This window comes from Leucoraja erinacea, unplaced genomic scaffold (genome assembly GCF_028641065.1).
Source record: "Leucoraja erinacea ecotype New England unplaced genomic scaffold, Leri_hhj_1 Leri_159S, whole genome shotgun sequence".
In the NCBI taxonomy this organism is placed as follows: domain Eukaryota; kingdom Metazoa; phylum Chordata; class Chondrichthyes; order Rajiformes; family Rajidae; genus Leucoraja; species Leucoraja erinaceus.
This window is the reverse complement of record NW_026575891.1, coordinates 10605-24436: the sequence shown is the minus strand read 5'-3', so window position 1 is coordinate 24436 and position 13832 is coordinate 10605. Positions and strand designations below refer to the sequence as shown.

Sequence of the window (13832 nt, the reverse complement as noted above, 5' to 3'; positions counted from 1 at the left end):
CATGAATTCTGACAATATCAGACAAACTTGTCTCTATTCCACACATTATTTGGCACGTTACATTGCATCTGTACGAGCGAGAGTCCGTGGCCAAAATGTCAAAGCCTTGACGAAAAGGAACATTAAGAAAAAAAATATCTGGCTTTCATGAAGATTTTACGCTTTGAATTTTATTTGATTACGGTGTTCGCTATCAATCTTTAAAATATGCACCCGAATTATAGAAATGAAGAAAAATAAGGGAGCCATAGCAATGGAATCCAATGTTTTCATATTTAACATTCCATTTATATTCCCGTGGAATTTATTCCCACAGACGGCTGTGGAGGCCAAGTCAATGGATATTTTTTTTAAGGCAGAGATAGATAGATTTCTTGATTATTACGGGTCTCAGGGGTTATGGGGAGAAGGCAGGAGAATGGGGTTAGGGGGGAGAGATAGATCAGCCATGATTGAATGGTGGAGTAGACTTGATGGGCCGAATGGCCTAATTCTGCTCCTATCACCTATGACCTTATGACCTATTTACTGCACTGATATGCTTCACTATGGATTGGAAGAAGCGTTAGGAGATGGCATAGCATTAGTAAGACCACGATAATGTAATGAGGAACCTGTGTGTGAGAATCCTTCCCCAGGGAACTGGAGCCAGCCTAGAGAAGAATGCAAGGGTCTCGACCCAGAACATCACCCGTTCCTTCTCTCCAGAGATGCTGCCTGTCCCGCTGAGTTACTCCAGCTTTTTGTTTCTCCCTTCGATTTAAACCAGCATCCGCAGTTCTTTTCTACACGGTTTCTCCCGAACAGTAACAGAGGACTCTGTGGTTGACGGACTGTCCCCAGGGCACATTCGGAGATGGACGTCCAGTGCTGCTGGGAGGTCATTAACTCCGTGAAAGATGCTGTTTGGTCGGCCCGAACCTCGTTGGTCTCCCAGCGGAGTGAGATGTCCATCGGGGAATATTGCCGACTGGCTCCAGACTACAGGAGTACGTGCTGAGGGACGCACTGACTCCAGCACTCCGTGACTTTTTTTGGCGAACCAGCACCTGCAGTTCCTCGTCTCTGCACCGACTGTAAATGATTTAGTCTAATTTTCTTAAGTTTAGCGATACAGCATGGAAACAGGCCCTTCGGCCCGCTGAGCCCGCGCTGACCAGCGGTCCCCGCACATTGCCCCTACATACATTGGGGACAATCTTGCACATACACCAAGCCAATTAACCTACAAACCTGCACGCCTTTGGAGTGTGGGAGGAAACCAAAGATCTCGGAGAAAACCCACGCAGGTCACGGGGAGAACGTACAAACTCCGTACAGACAGCACCCGTAGTCGGGATCGATACCGATTAACATACAAACCTGTACGTCATTGGAGTGTGGGAGGAAACCGAAGATCTCGGAGAAAACCCACACAAGTTACGGGGAGAACGTACAAACTCAGTACAAGTAGCGCCCGTAGTCGGGATCGAACCCGGGTCTCCGGCGCTGCAAACGCTGTAAGTCCGCAACTCTACCGCTGCGCCACCGTGACCGTCCCGTGGTCAGAGTCTCAGCAACAGGAAAGGTTACAACAGGAGTAAACACAGTATTGATTGAAATCTCAGAACTACAACTGAGGATAATATTATCAATGTATTTGCACATTATTACTGCAAGAAGGTTGTTCCTTCAGCTAAGAGAAGAATGAAAAGTCCAACACTCACTTCTGCTTCTGGCTTATCTCCAGTAATTTCTGCACGTCGTTTTTGGTAACCGTCCCATCCGTTTTCAAGGACTGTCGAGGAGTTTGCAAAGGAATAAATGTTGTAGTCAGAAAGGGTTTCACAAATCAAACATCGTGGCAAAATCATTCATAGGCAATAGACAATAGGAGCAGGAGTAGGCCATTCGGCCCTTCGAACCAGCACCGCCATTCAATGTGATCATGGCTGATCATCCACAATCAGTACCCCGCTCCTGTCTTCTCCCCATATCCCCTGACTCCGCTATCTTTAGGAGCTATATCTAACTCTCTCTTAAAAGCATCCAGAGAACTGGCCCCCACCATCCTCTGAGGAAGAGAATTCCACACTCATAACTCTCTATGTGAAAAAGAATTCCCTCATCTCCTTTCTAAATGGCCTGCCCCTTATTCTTAAACTGTGGCCCCATGTTCAGGACTCCCCCAACATCAGGAACATGATTCCTGCCGCTAGCGTGTCCAAACCCTTAATAATCCTGCTTAAGAAGGAACTGCAGATGCTGGAAAATCGAAGGTAGACAAAAATGCTGGAGAAACTCAGCGGGTGGGGCAGCATCTATGGAGCGAAGGAAATAGGCAACGTTTTGGGCCGAAACCCGGAAGGGTTTCGGCCCAAAACGTTGCCTATTTCCAGAACCCTTCTCCAGATCCTCCACGCCTCTCCATGCGCCCGTCCCGCGCCACCCACACGCTACCCGTGCGTAAATGGCGAGCAAATGACGGCCAAGTGGGACATGCCCTTATGTGTGCGGGGATCGCTAGTCAGCACGGACTGGGTGGGCCGAAGGGTCTGTTTCTGTGCTGTATCTCTAAACTAAACGAAAGTATTTTCTAACCTGATTCCTGTTGCTGTGGACAAAAACATTGGTCAACATGAAATGCTTGCATTGGACGGCATATTGTTTCATGTTTGAATTGCAGCCAGAACATGTATTGTCTTTCCGCTAACTGGTTAGCACGCAACAAAAGTTTTTCACTGTACCTCGACACACGTGACAACAAACTAAACTGAAACTGAGTGAAAGTGGAATTAAAATATTAAATGCGTGCACTCCACAGATCCCACTCTTCTCTTCACTGTTCCTACGGATAGATGTAGTGTTGCCGACTGTCCCGTATTAGCCGGGACATCCCGTATATTGGGCTAAATTGGTTTGTCCCATATGGGATCGCCCTTGTCCCGTATTTGACTGCGCCGCGCCCGGCCCCGCCTCACCCATCCCGACGTAGTGCAGCTCACGGAGTGGAACAGCAGCAGCAGCAGCGCCTCGCCCGTGGCCCCGTCGGTCGGTCGACAGCCCGGCCAGCTGTCCGACCTTCGGACCTTCGCTTACTGCCGACTCCACCACCACCCCTCCTTCTCACGGCCGAACATCGGTTCATGAGTTGGACGGGCTGCCTGACTTTGCGCGCGACATCGCGCGGCCCGGGTCAAAACTCCTCAGCTGGCCCCGCCGGCTGGACTTTGTGTGCAGTCCAGCACCCCGGGCCAACTCATCATTCACCCAGTCACGGCCCAGTCGGTCAACGAATAGCCGTCGGGAATTTGTCCCTAGATACATATGCATTATAGTGGTGCAGCTGGTAGAGCTGCTGATTCACAGCGCCTGAGACACAGGTTCGATCCCGACCTCGGGTGCTGCCTGTGCAGAGTTTGCACGATTCCACTGCGACTGCGTTGATTTCCTCCCACAACACAAAGACGTGCGGGTTTGTAGGTTAATCGGCCCCCTGTAGGTGTGTGGGGAGCGGATGCGAAACTGTGATAACATAGAACTAGTGTGAACGGGTGATCGATGGTCGGTGTGGACTCGATGGGCCGAAGGGCCTGTATCTATGCAGCCCCTCTAATCTAATCTAAACCTCTGTGGGTCAGCCAATCTACCAACAGGAAGAGCAAATCACTTTACATGAATTTATAAAGTTCATGTGATAGGAGCAGAATTAGGCCATTCGGCCCATCCATTCAAATCCGCCATGGCATATGCAGTTTAATGTGGATAAATGTGAGGTTATCCACCTTGGTAGCAAAAACAGGAAGGCAGATTACTATCTAAATGGTGTCAAGTTGGGAAAAGGGGAAGTACAACAGGATCTGGGGGTCCTTGTTCATCAGTCAATGAAAGTAAGCATGCAGGTACAGCAGGCAGTGAAGAAAGCGAATGGCATGTTGGACTTTTTAACAAGAGGAGTTGAGTATAGGAGCAAAGAGGTCCTTCTGCAGTTGTACAGGGCCCTAGTGAGACCACACCTGGAGTATTGTGTGTAATTTTGGTCCCCAAATTTGAGGAAGGGCATTCTTGTTATTGAGGGAGTGCAGCGTAGGTTTACAAGGTTAATTCCCGGGATGGCGGGACTTTCGTATGCTGAGAGAATGGAGCAGCTGGGCTTGTACACTCTGGAGTTTAGAAGGATGTGAGGGGATCTTATTGAAACATATAAGATTATTAAGGGCTTGGACACGCTAGAGGCAGGAAACATGTTCCCGATGTTGGGAGACTCCAGAACCAGGGGCCACAGTTTAAGAATAAGGAGTAAGCCATTTAGAACTGAGACGAGGAAACACTTTTTCACACAGAGAGTTGTGAGTCTGTGGAATTCTCTGCCTCCACAGGGCGGTGGAGGCTGGTTCTCTGGATACTTTCAAGACAGAGCTAGATAGAGCTCTTAAAGATAGCGGAGTCAGGGGATATGGGGAGAAGGCAGGAACGGGGTACTGATTGGGGATGATCAGCCATTATCACAATGAATGGCGGTGCTGGCTCGAAGGGCCGAATGGCCTACTACTCCTGCACCTATTGTCTATTGTCAATCATGACTGATCTATCCTTCCCTCTTAACCCCATTCTCCTGCCTTCTCTCTAAAGTCAGTGTTTTTTTTTAAACATTTTGGTACATTTATATTTTCTGCTGGGTTCAATGTGAAACGTTGCTGCTGACACGAAATAGCTGATGTCCAAAATAAAAACTGAAAATCCTGTAAATACACGGCAGTCTGTGCAACACTTGCGAGGGAAAAAAAAACCCAAGGAAAGAGAATTCAAGTTTCAACTCAATGACTACTTGAATCTCTTTGAAAGCTGCATTTCCATTTTGATGAAAGGTTACTGATCCAAAACGTTCTGAATCTCTTGTCACAGCTGCACGGCACTTACTGGCTTTCATTAAAGTACTGAGCTCATCTTGAACATCGACTTCCTGAGTCTGCCCCGTACTCAAAATGCAGAATCTAGATACTTAAGGGGCCGTCCCACTGCACGAGGTAATTCAAGAGCTCTCCCGACTTAAAAAAATAATTAAACTTGTGGTAAGCATGTAGAATGTTCGTAGCGGGTACGTCGGAGCTTGGGGGCGTCTCGTAGCGGCTCGTAACGCTAACGGCAGGTACTCGGAAAACGCGGTAAGCTCGGGAAGACTCGTGAAGATTTTTCAACTTGTTGAAAAATGTCCACGAGAGCCCCGAGTACCTACGAGCGGCTATTACCGTAATTCTCCGAGTTTGAATCAGGGGAAACTCAGGTGAACTCTTGAATTAACTTGTACAGTGGGACAGCCCCTTTAACAAGTGCCAGGTAAGCCTCAGTAGTTTTTTTTTAGAGATACAGCGTGGAAACAGGTCCACGCCGAGCATCGATCCACCTGTTCACACTAGCTCTATGTTTTCCCATTTTCTCATCCACGCCCGACACACTAGGGGGCAATTTTACAGACAGTCGATTGACCTACAAAAACCCGCACGTCTTTGAGATGTGGGATAAAACGTTGTCACTGTGCCTCGATACACGTGACAACAAACTAAACAAAACTCCCGCCGCGGTAGAGTTGCTGCCTCACAGCGCCAGAGACCCGGGTTCGATCCTGTCCACGGGCGCCGTCTGTACGGAGTTTGTACGTTCTCCCCGTGACCTGCGTGGGTTTTCTCCGAGATCTCCGCTTTCCTCCCACACTCCAAAGACGTACAGGTTTGTAGGCCAATTGGCTTGGTGTGTGTGTGTAAATTGTCCCTAGTGTGTGTCGGATAGTGTTAGTGCGCGGGAATCGCTGGTCGGCGCCCACTCGATGGGCCGAAGGGCCTGGTTCCGTGCTGTATCTCTAGACTAAACTAAACTAAACTAAACGGAATTGTTTAAGAAGGAACTGCAGATGTTGGAAAATCGAAGGTAGGCAAATATGCTGGAGAAACTTAGCGGGTGCAGCAGCATCTATGGAGCGAAGGAAATAGGCAACGTTTCGGGCCGAAACCCTTTGGGTTTCGGCCCGAAACGTTGCCTATTTCCTTCCAGGTTTTGGCCCGAAACGTTGCCTATTTCCTTCCGGGTTTCGGCCCGAAACGTTGCCTATTTCCTTCCGGGTTTCAGCCCGAAACGTTACCTATTTCCTTCCGGGTTTCGGCCCGAAACGTTGCCTATTTCCTTCGCTCCATAGATGCTGCTGCACCCGCTAAGTTTCTCCAGCACTTTCGTCTACCTTAAACTAAAGGGACCACAGTTCACGTAAGGAATGTTGGTGCGGGAGTGGAGATTTAAGACTGTGGGGCGATTATAATATGTGATTATAGATCAGCTTCTGTGGCCAGCGCGCGGATTGTGGCCAGGGCTGGGCGCCATCTTGGAGGGATATCTTATGCGCGGTTAGCCGTGTTGACGTTGTCTAACCTGGAGGCTTCCCTTCATTCCTTGTCGGTCTGGTGTTGATTTGGAGAGTTGCTGAAGGAAGCTGCTTTTTTCCGTTGAAATCTTTTTGAGCTTCCGTTCCAGATCATCGTAACCCCGTCTAAAGAACAGGAAAGATGGAAGAACTAAAATAAGAAGTTTAGAGACACAAGCGACCGCAGATTCAAAAACAAAGTGTTGTTTAATCTAGTGTAGAGATGCAGTGTGGAAACAGGCCCTTCGGCCCGACGAGTCCGTGCTGACCAGCGATCCCCGCACACTAATGGCCCTGTCCCACGGTACGAGTTCATTCGAAGAGCTCTCCCGAGTTAAAAAAAAAATCAAACTCGTGGTAAGCACGGAGAATGAATGTAGCGGGTACGTCGGAGCTTGGGGACGTCTCTTAGCGGCTCGTAACGCTAACGGCAGGTACTCGGGGAAGACTCGCTAACGGCAGGTAAGCGCGGGAAGACTCGTGAAGATTTTTCAACATGTTGAAAAATGTCCACGAGAGCCCCGAGTACCGACGAGTGGCCATTATGGTAAATCTCCAAGTTCGAATCAGGGCAAACTCGGGAGAGCTCTTGGAATGAACTCGTACAGTGGGACAGGGGTATAAGGCTGTTCCTCTACTACTCTCAACAAATACATAACAGACCCAGTGCAGAGATACATATAGCCCCAGAGAGGCAAAAACATTTATAGCTGAATTATGGCAATGGCACAACATGCACACAGATAGACACAAAATACTGGAGTAACTCAACGGGACAGGCAACATCTCTGGAGAGAAGGAACGGGTGCTGTTTGGGAAATGTTTAGGTTGAAGAAGGGTCTCGAACCAAAACTTCACCTATTCTTTTCTCCAGAGATGCTGCCTGTCTGGCTGGGTTACTCCAGCATTTTGTGTCGGTCATGGGTATAAACCAGCATCATATTCCGCCTGGGCAGCTTGCATCCTGATGGCATGAGTGTTGAATTCTCCCAATTTTGCTAGCCCTTGCTGTCTCCTCCCCTTCCTTAACCCTCGAGCTGTCTCCTCCCATCCCCCCGCCCTCGGGCTCCTCCTCCTCCCCTTTTCCTTCCTTCTCCCCTCCCACCCCCCATCAGTCTGAAGAAGGGTTTCGGCCCGAAACGTCGCCTATTTCCTTCGCTCCATAGATGCTGCTGCACCCGCTGAGTTTCTCCAGCAATTTTGTGTGCCTTCGATCTTCCAGCATCTGCAGTTCCTTCTTGAACACTCTGTAGTTTGTTCCTTCACAGTTTGAGCTGAGCCTGCCTATGCTGTGCAGCTTACAGCCCAGTGGCATGAATATTGACTTCTCTCACTTCAAATAACACCGGCATTCCCTCTCTCTCTATCCCTCCCCCACCCAAGTGGCACCAGCTTCTCGTTCTCACCCAACAAACAGCTCACAACGGCCCGTTTCCTTCATCATCGTAACTTTTTTGCTTATCTTTCATTTGTTGTTCTTTCATCGTTTTATTTCTCTCATTTCCCTCATCCCTAACCAGTCTCAACCCGAAACGTCACTCATTCCTTCTCACCAGAGATGCTGCCTGTCCCGCTGAGGTACTCCAGCTTTTTGTGTCTATCTTCGGCTCAAACCGGCATCTCCAGTTCCTTCTTAAAAACAAAATGCGCGATTGCATTCTGCTATCCTGAAGCGCTGTAGTGAGAGGCTGTTGCTTTTCTAGGCTCTGACCATCTGCCGTGCCTTTATCCTGGGGTGATCCTTCTGCAAGTGCATCTGTTGCCACTACCCAGGTCTCTCAAAGTCCCAATGCCTACTGTTGCCTGGGCTAAGATTGGCAGAGGCACCGCCCATTGTTCCACCAGCTGGTGGACTCATCGTGGCCCAACTTGGCACAACCATTGGATGGACCACCCATACCCACGGTACCATGTCACCATATAACAATTACAGCACAGAAACAGACCATCTCGGCCCCTCTAGTCCGTGCCGAACACTTACTCTCCCCTAGTCCCATCTACCTGCGCTCAGACCATAACCCTCCATTCCTTTCCCGTCCATATACCTATCCAATTTATTTTTACATGATAAAATCGAACCTGCCTCCACCACCTTCACTGGAAGCTCATTCCACACAGCTACCACTCTCTGAGTAAAGAAGTTCCCCCTCATGTTACCCCTAAACTTCTGTCCCTTAATTCTCAAATCATGTTTGAATCTTCCCTACTCTCAATGGAAAAAGCTTGTCCATGTCAACTCTGTCTATCCCCCTCATCATTTTAAAGACCTCTATCAAGTCCCCCCTTAACCTTCTGCGCTCCAGAGAATAAAGACCTAACTTATTCAACCTATCTCTGTATGTTCGTGGATTGGTCCCATCAAGCGTTCACTTCGACTCCGTTGTCTCCAGCTCCATAGAAACATAGAATTAGAAATTAGGTGCAGGAGTAGGCCATTCGGCCCTTCGAGCCTGCACCGCCATTCAATATGATCATGGCTGATCATCCAACTCAGTATCCCGTACCTGCCTACTCTCCATATCCCCTGATCCCCTCAGCCACAAGGGCCACATCTAACTCCCTCTTAAATATAGCCAATGAACTGTGGCCTCAACTACCTTTTGTGGCAGAGAGTTCCAGAGATTCACCACTCTCTGCGCGAAAAAAAGTTCTTCTCATCTTCGTTTTAAAGGATTTCCCCCCTTATCCTTAAACTGTGACCCCTTGTCCTGGACTTCCCCAACATCGTGAGCAATCTTCCTGCATCTAGCCTGTCCAACCCCTTAAGAATTTTGTAAGTTTCTATAAGATCCCCTCTCAATCTCCTAAATTCTAGAGAGTATAAACCAAGTCTATCCAGTCTTTCTTCATAAGACAGTCCTGACATCCCAGGAATCAGTCTGGTGAACCGTCGCTGCACTCCCTCTATGGCAATAATGTCCTTCCTCAGATTTGGAGACCAAAACTGTACGTAATACTCCAGGTGTGGTCTCACCAAGACCCTGTACAACTGCAGTAGAACCTCCCTGCTCCTATACTCAAATCCTTTTGCTATGAAAGCTTTTGCTATGAAAGCTAACATACCATTCGCTTTCTTCACTGCCTGCTGCACCTGCATGCCTACTTTCAATGACTGGTGTACCATGACACCCAGGTCTCGCTGCATCTCCCCTTTTCCTTGTCGGCCACCAATGATGGATGGTGAGTTGGGGGTGGGAGTTCGCCCCCCCTGTCGAAGCCGTTCTATGAGTGCCGCACACTCCGTGCACTGGGAGGCCTCCTGTTGAGACCATCACCAGGAGATGACCGTCCAACAGAAAACCCTGTACAGTTGGCGGATCCATCCGCGCCAGGGACAGCTGGCGTCGACAGCAACCTGAACATTGCTCGCCTGTTCCCAAACTCCCACCCGCTTGTCGATATGCCATTAGTTCAGTTCAGTTTAGTTCATTGTCACGTGCACAGTGAATGGCTTTTTGTTGCGTACTATCCAGCCGGCCGAAAGACGGTACGTGACTACAATCGAGCCGTTTGCAGTGTGTAGACAGACAAAAGTGCCGGAGAAACTCAACGGGCTAATAATGGGGAAAAAGCTCATACTTAAATTCTGGAAAAATGCGCCCACACCAACAATAAAAATGTGGATATCAAATATGTTTGAAACATTACATCTGGAAGAGATGAGATTCCTCTTAGCAGGTAAAGCAGACCAATTCCAAAAGACGTGGTCTACGTTTTTGGAACTATTACAAGCATGAGGTGCAATAGTAATTTTAAAAATAAATAAGTAAGTAAATAAATAAAAGGTACCAGGATCTGGCAACGGGGGGCAAAACAACAAAGACAGACTTGGTTGGTAGTCCCCTTTCTGCGGAGTTTAATGTTATAATAGAGCGATTGTTTCTACTTTCTTTTTCCTTCTTTTCTAGGGTCCAATTTCTTTCTTTACTTCCTTCTCTAACTCCTTTTCTAAGGGGCTTTCTGTTCCCAACATTCTCCTGCACCTTCACGACTCTTGTGCAATTTCTTTCTTTACTTCCTTCTCTAACTCCTTTTCTAAGGGGCTTTCTGTTCTCAACATTCTCCTGCACCTTCACGACTCTTGCGCACTTTCTTTACTTCCTTTACTTCTATCTTTTTTTAAAGCTCAAAATATGACGCGGTACAAAAAATGTATTAAGACACATGTGTTGTGTATTATTGTAATTTACCGTGCTTCTAATTTAAAAAAAAAAAAAATTAAAAAAAAAAAAAAAAAACTCAGCGGGTGCAGCAGCATCTATGGAGCGAAGGAAATAGGCAACGTTTCGGGCCGAAACCCTGAAGGAAATAGGCAACGTTTCGGGCCGAAACCCGGAAGGGTTTCGGCCCGAAACGTTGCCTATTTCCTCCGCTCCATAGATGCTGCTGCACCCGCTGAGTTTCTCCAGCATTTCTGTCTACCATGAAGGAGATAGGCAACGTTGCCTATTTCCTTCAGGGTTTCGGCCCAAAACGTTGCCTATTTCCTTCGCTCCATAGATTTTCCAGCATCTGCACTTCCTTCTTAAACACAGTGTGTGTAGGTACATGATAAAGGGAATGTTGCTGTAGTAGTAGAGGTTTAAGTGTGCGGGAGAGATTGTAATATGTGATTGTAGATCTCTCTGTGGCTAGGTACATAGTCGCACATAGTCGCCTAGGTAGGCGGCATCTTGGAGGTTATTTCCACCAGTCTAGCTATCAGCGTTGCTAAGTGTGCGCTGGAAAAATTCTGTGAATTCTGCACAAGAAGACCTAAATAAATGGAATCAAGGGATACGGGGAGAAAGCAGGAACGGGGTACTGATTCTGGATGATCAACGCCATGATCATATTGACTGATGGTGATTGCTCGAAAGGTTAATTGGTTTGACGTCAAAAATGCTGGAGAAACTCAGCGGGTGCAGCAGCATCTATGGAGCGAAGGAAATAGGCAACGTTTCGGGCCGAAACGTTGCCTATTTCCTTCAGGGTTTCGGCCCGAAACGTTGCCTATTTCCTTCATGGTTTCGGCCCGAAACGTTGCCTATTTCCTTCAGGGTTTTGGCCCGAAATGTTGCCTATTTCCTTCCGGGTTTCGGCCCGAAACGTTGCCTATTTCCTTCCGGGTTTCGGCCCGAAACGTTGCCTATTTCCTTCCGGGTTTCGGCCCGAAACGTTGCCTATTTCCTTCATGGTTTCGGCCCGAAACGTTGCCTATTTCCTTCAGGGTTTCGGCCCAAAACGTTGCCTATTTCCTTCAGGGTTTTGGCCCAAAACGTTGCCTATTTCCTTCAGGGTTTCGGCCCGAAACGTCGCCTATTTCCTTCGCTCCATAGATGCTGCTGCACCCGCTGAGTTTCTCCAGCTTGTTTGTGTACCTTCAATTTTCCAGCATCTGCAGTTCCTTCTTGAGCAGGTTCAAAACAGTAGTTTTATTCGGGTGTTACATGTTAAGTTGGTCCGCTAACGTAATTATCATCGCTGCTGTAGCTGAGCGAGGTTGTTCTCTCGGGCTCAGCTACCTGTTGACTTCCCTCATCTCAAGGTGAGACCAGCTTAAGTAGCAGGACATTCTCCCCCTAGCCCATGACGTCACGTGCCAGCCCTCGTAGCTACTGACGAGAGTTCGACCATCAGTGGTCTGTGCATCAGCTGACGCCACAAAGGGCCTCTTTCCCTGCTGCATCTCTGAACCAAGCTAAGACTAAACCGAACTGCAAGCGCACTGGCCTGTGTTCAGAGTGGTGCCTGGAGGTTTAAAGGGAAGAATATTGTGAGAAAAAGCTTCAGAATCTGCTTATTTAATGTTCCCTCGACTGTTCGAAAGTCTGGCTGTTTTGTCGTATTCTGTTAGAGTAATGAAAATCCATCAAGTCGTCTTTTCAACGAGTTAACTGACCACGTTTTGTCACAGCTCTGAATCTCAAGGTTTAACCAGACACCCATTTATCCCTCGATGAGACAATGAAGGTGGACAAAGCATAATGTGCCAAATTGAAGCGTTTGGCTTCAGCTCACAAGGTGTGAATCACTCTGAGATATGGACTTGCGGAGCTAGTCACGGACATACCACCAGCTTGGGGAAATGTTTCTCTCTCCCAACACTGAAGGTTCAGTCGGAAGAATGCAGGTTAACAATACACCGCTGTATTCAGCAATGCATTTTCCCACCTTGTTTAGTAAGACTCCTTCAACAAAGGCGGCAATTTGAAACTGCCCGATACCTTTCCACAACCCTCTCTGTGGAACCTGACCAGTATTGTATTCAAAAATGCACACTTTCATGAATTGAATGCAGAAAATAAGTTCCCATGGAACAGAGTGCAGCGATTGAGACATAAGGATATTAACCTTATATGGTCATAGGTAGACACAAATGCTGGATGAACTCAGCGGGTGAGGCAGCATCTATGGAGCGAAGGAACAGGTGACGTTTTGGGTTGAGACCCTTCTTCAGACTGATGTGGAGGGGTGGGGAGGGGGGGGGGAAGAAGAAAGGAAGAGGCAGAGACAGTGGGCAGTGGGAGAGCTGGGAAGGGGAGGGGAAGGAGGGAGAAAGCAGGGACTACCTGAAATTGGAGAAGTCAATGTTCATACCGCTGGGGTGTAAACTACCCAGGCAAAATATGAGGTGCTGCTCCTCCAATTTGCGCTGGTCCTCACTCTGGCCATGGAGGAGGCCCAGGACAGAAAGGTCGGATTTGGAATGGGAGGGGAAGTTCCCTAATCCAGGCATCATTCTGGTAAACTCAGTGGGTCAGGCAGCATCTCTGGAGAAAATGTTTTGTCTGAAGAAGGGTCCCGACCCAAAACGACACCTGTCCGTGTTCTGCAGAGATGCTGCCTGAACCGTTCTGTTGCACCAGCACTTTGGTCTAAACTGGCCTCTCAGGTTCCTATTAAATTGTCTTTTGTCTATTCTGCCTCAGAGGGCGGTGGAGACGGGTTCTCTGGATACTTTCAAGAGAGAGCTAGATAGGGCTCTTAAAGATAGCGGAGTCAGGGGATATGGGGAGAAGGCAGAAACGGGGGTACTGATTGGGGATGATCAGCCATGATCACATTGAATGGCGGTGCTGGCTCGAAGGGCCGCATGGCCTACTCCTGCACCTATTGTCTATCGTCTAAATGACATCCATTCTACAGCAGGGTGACCAAAACCCAACACAATACTCCAAATGCTGCCTCAGCAACAATCTAGTATGACAGGTTGCAGCTCGTAGACTGTGGAACAGCTTCCCCCTTCCCGTCAGAACCCCCTCCATCGACTCCTTTAAGTCGAGACTAAAAACTTATCTGTACTCCCAAGCCTTTCTTGACATCCTCTGAGCGAGGGCTATATGTATGTATGTATTTGTAGTTTGTTGGTTTATACTATTATTATAACAAATATAAAGCACTTTGGCCAACGAGAGTTGTTTTTTAAATGTGCTATATAAATAAATTAGACTTGACTTGT

The 13832-nt window shown here is 48.0% G+C and overlaps 1 protein-coding gene across 1 annotated transcript in view; it reads right to left on the bottom strand.

Annotated features, from left to right (window-relative positions):
- The window catches only part of LOC129716014 (leucine zipper protein 2-like), a 76487-nt gene extending 68652 nt beyond the window's left edge, over positions 1 to 7835 (bottom strand). Inside the window, exons 1-3 of the mRNA XM_055665888.1 lie at positions 7798 to 7835; positions 6400 to 6517; positions 1707 to 1777 (exon numbers count right to left, since the gene is read on the bottom strand). Of these exons, the coding sequence (XP_055521863.1) occupies positions 1707 to 1777; positions 6400 to 6517; positions 7798 to 7835 (227 nt within the window). The remainder of the gene's footprint in view (positions 1 to 1706; positions 1778 to 6399; positions 6518 to 7797) is intronic.
- Positions 7836 to 13832: the final 5997 nt, after the last annotated feature.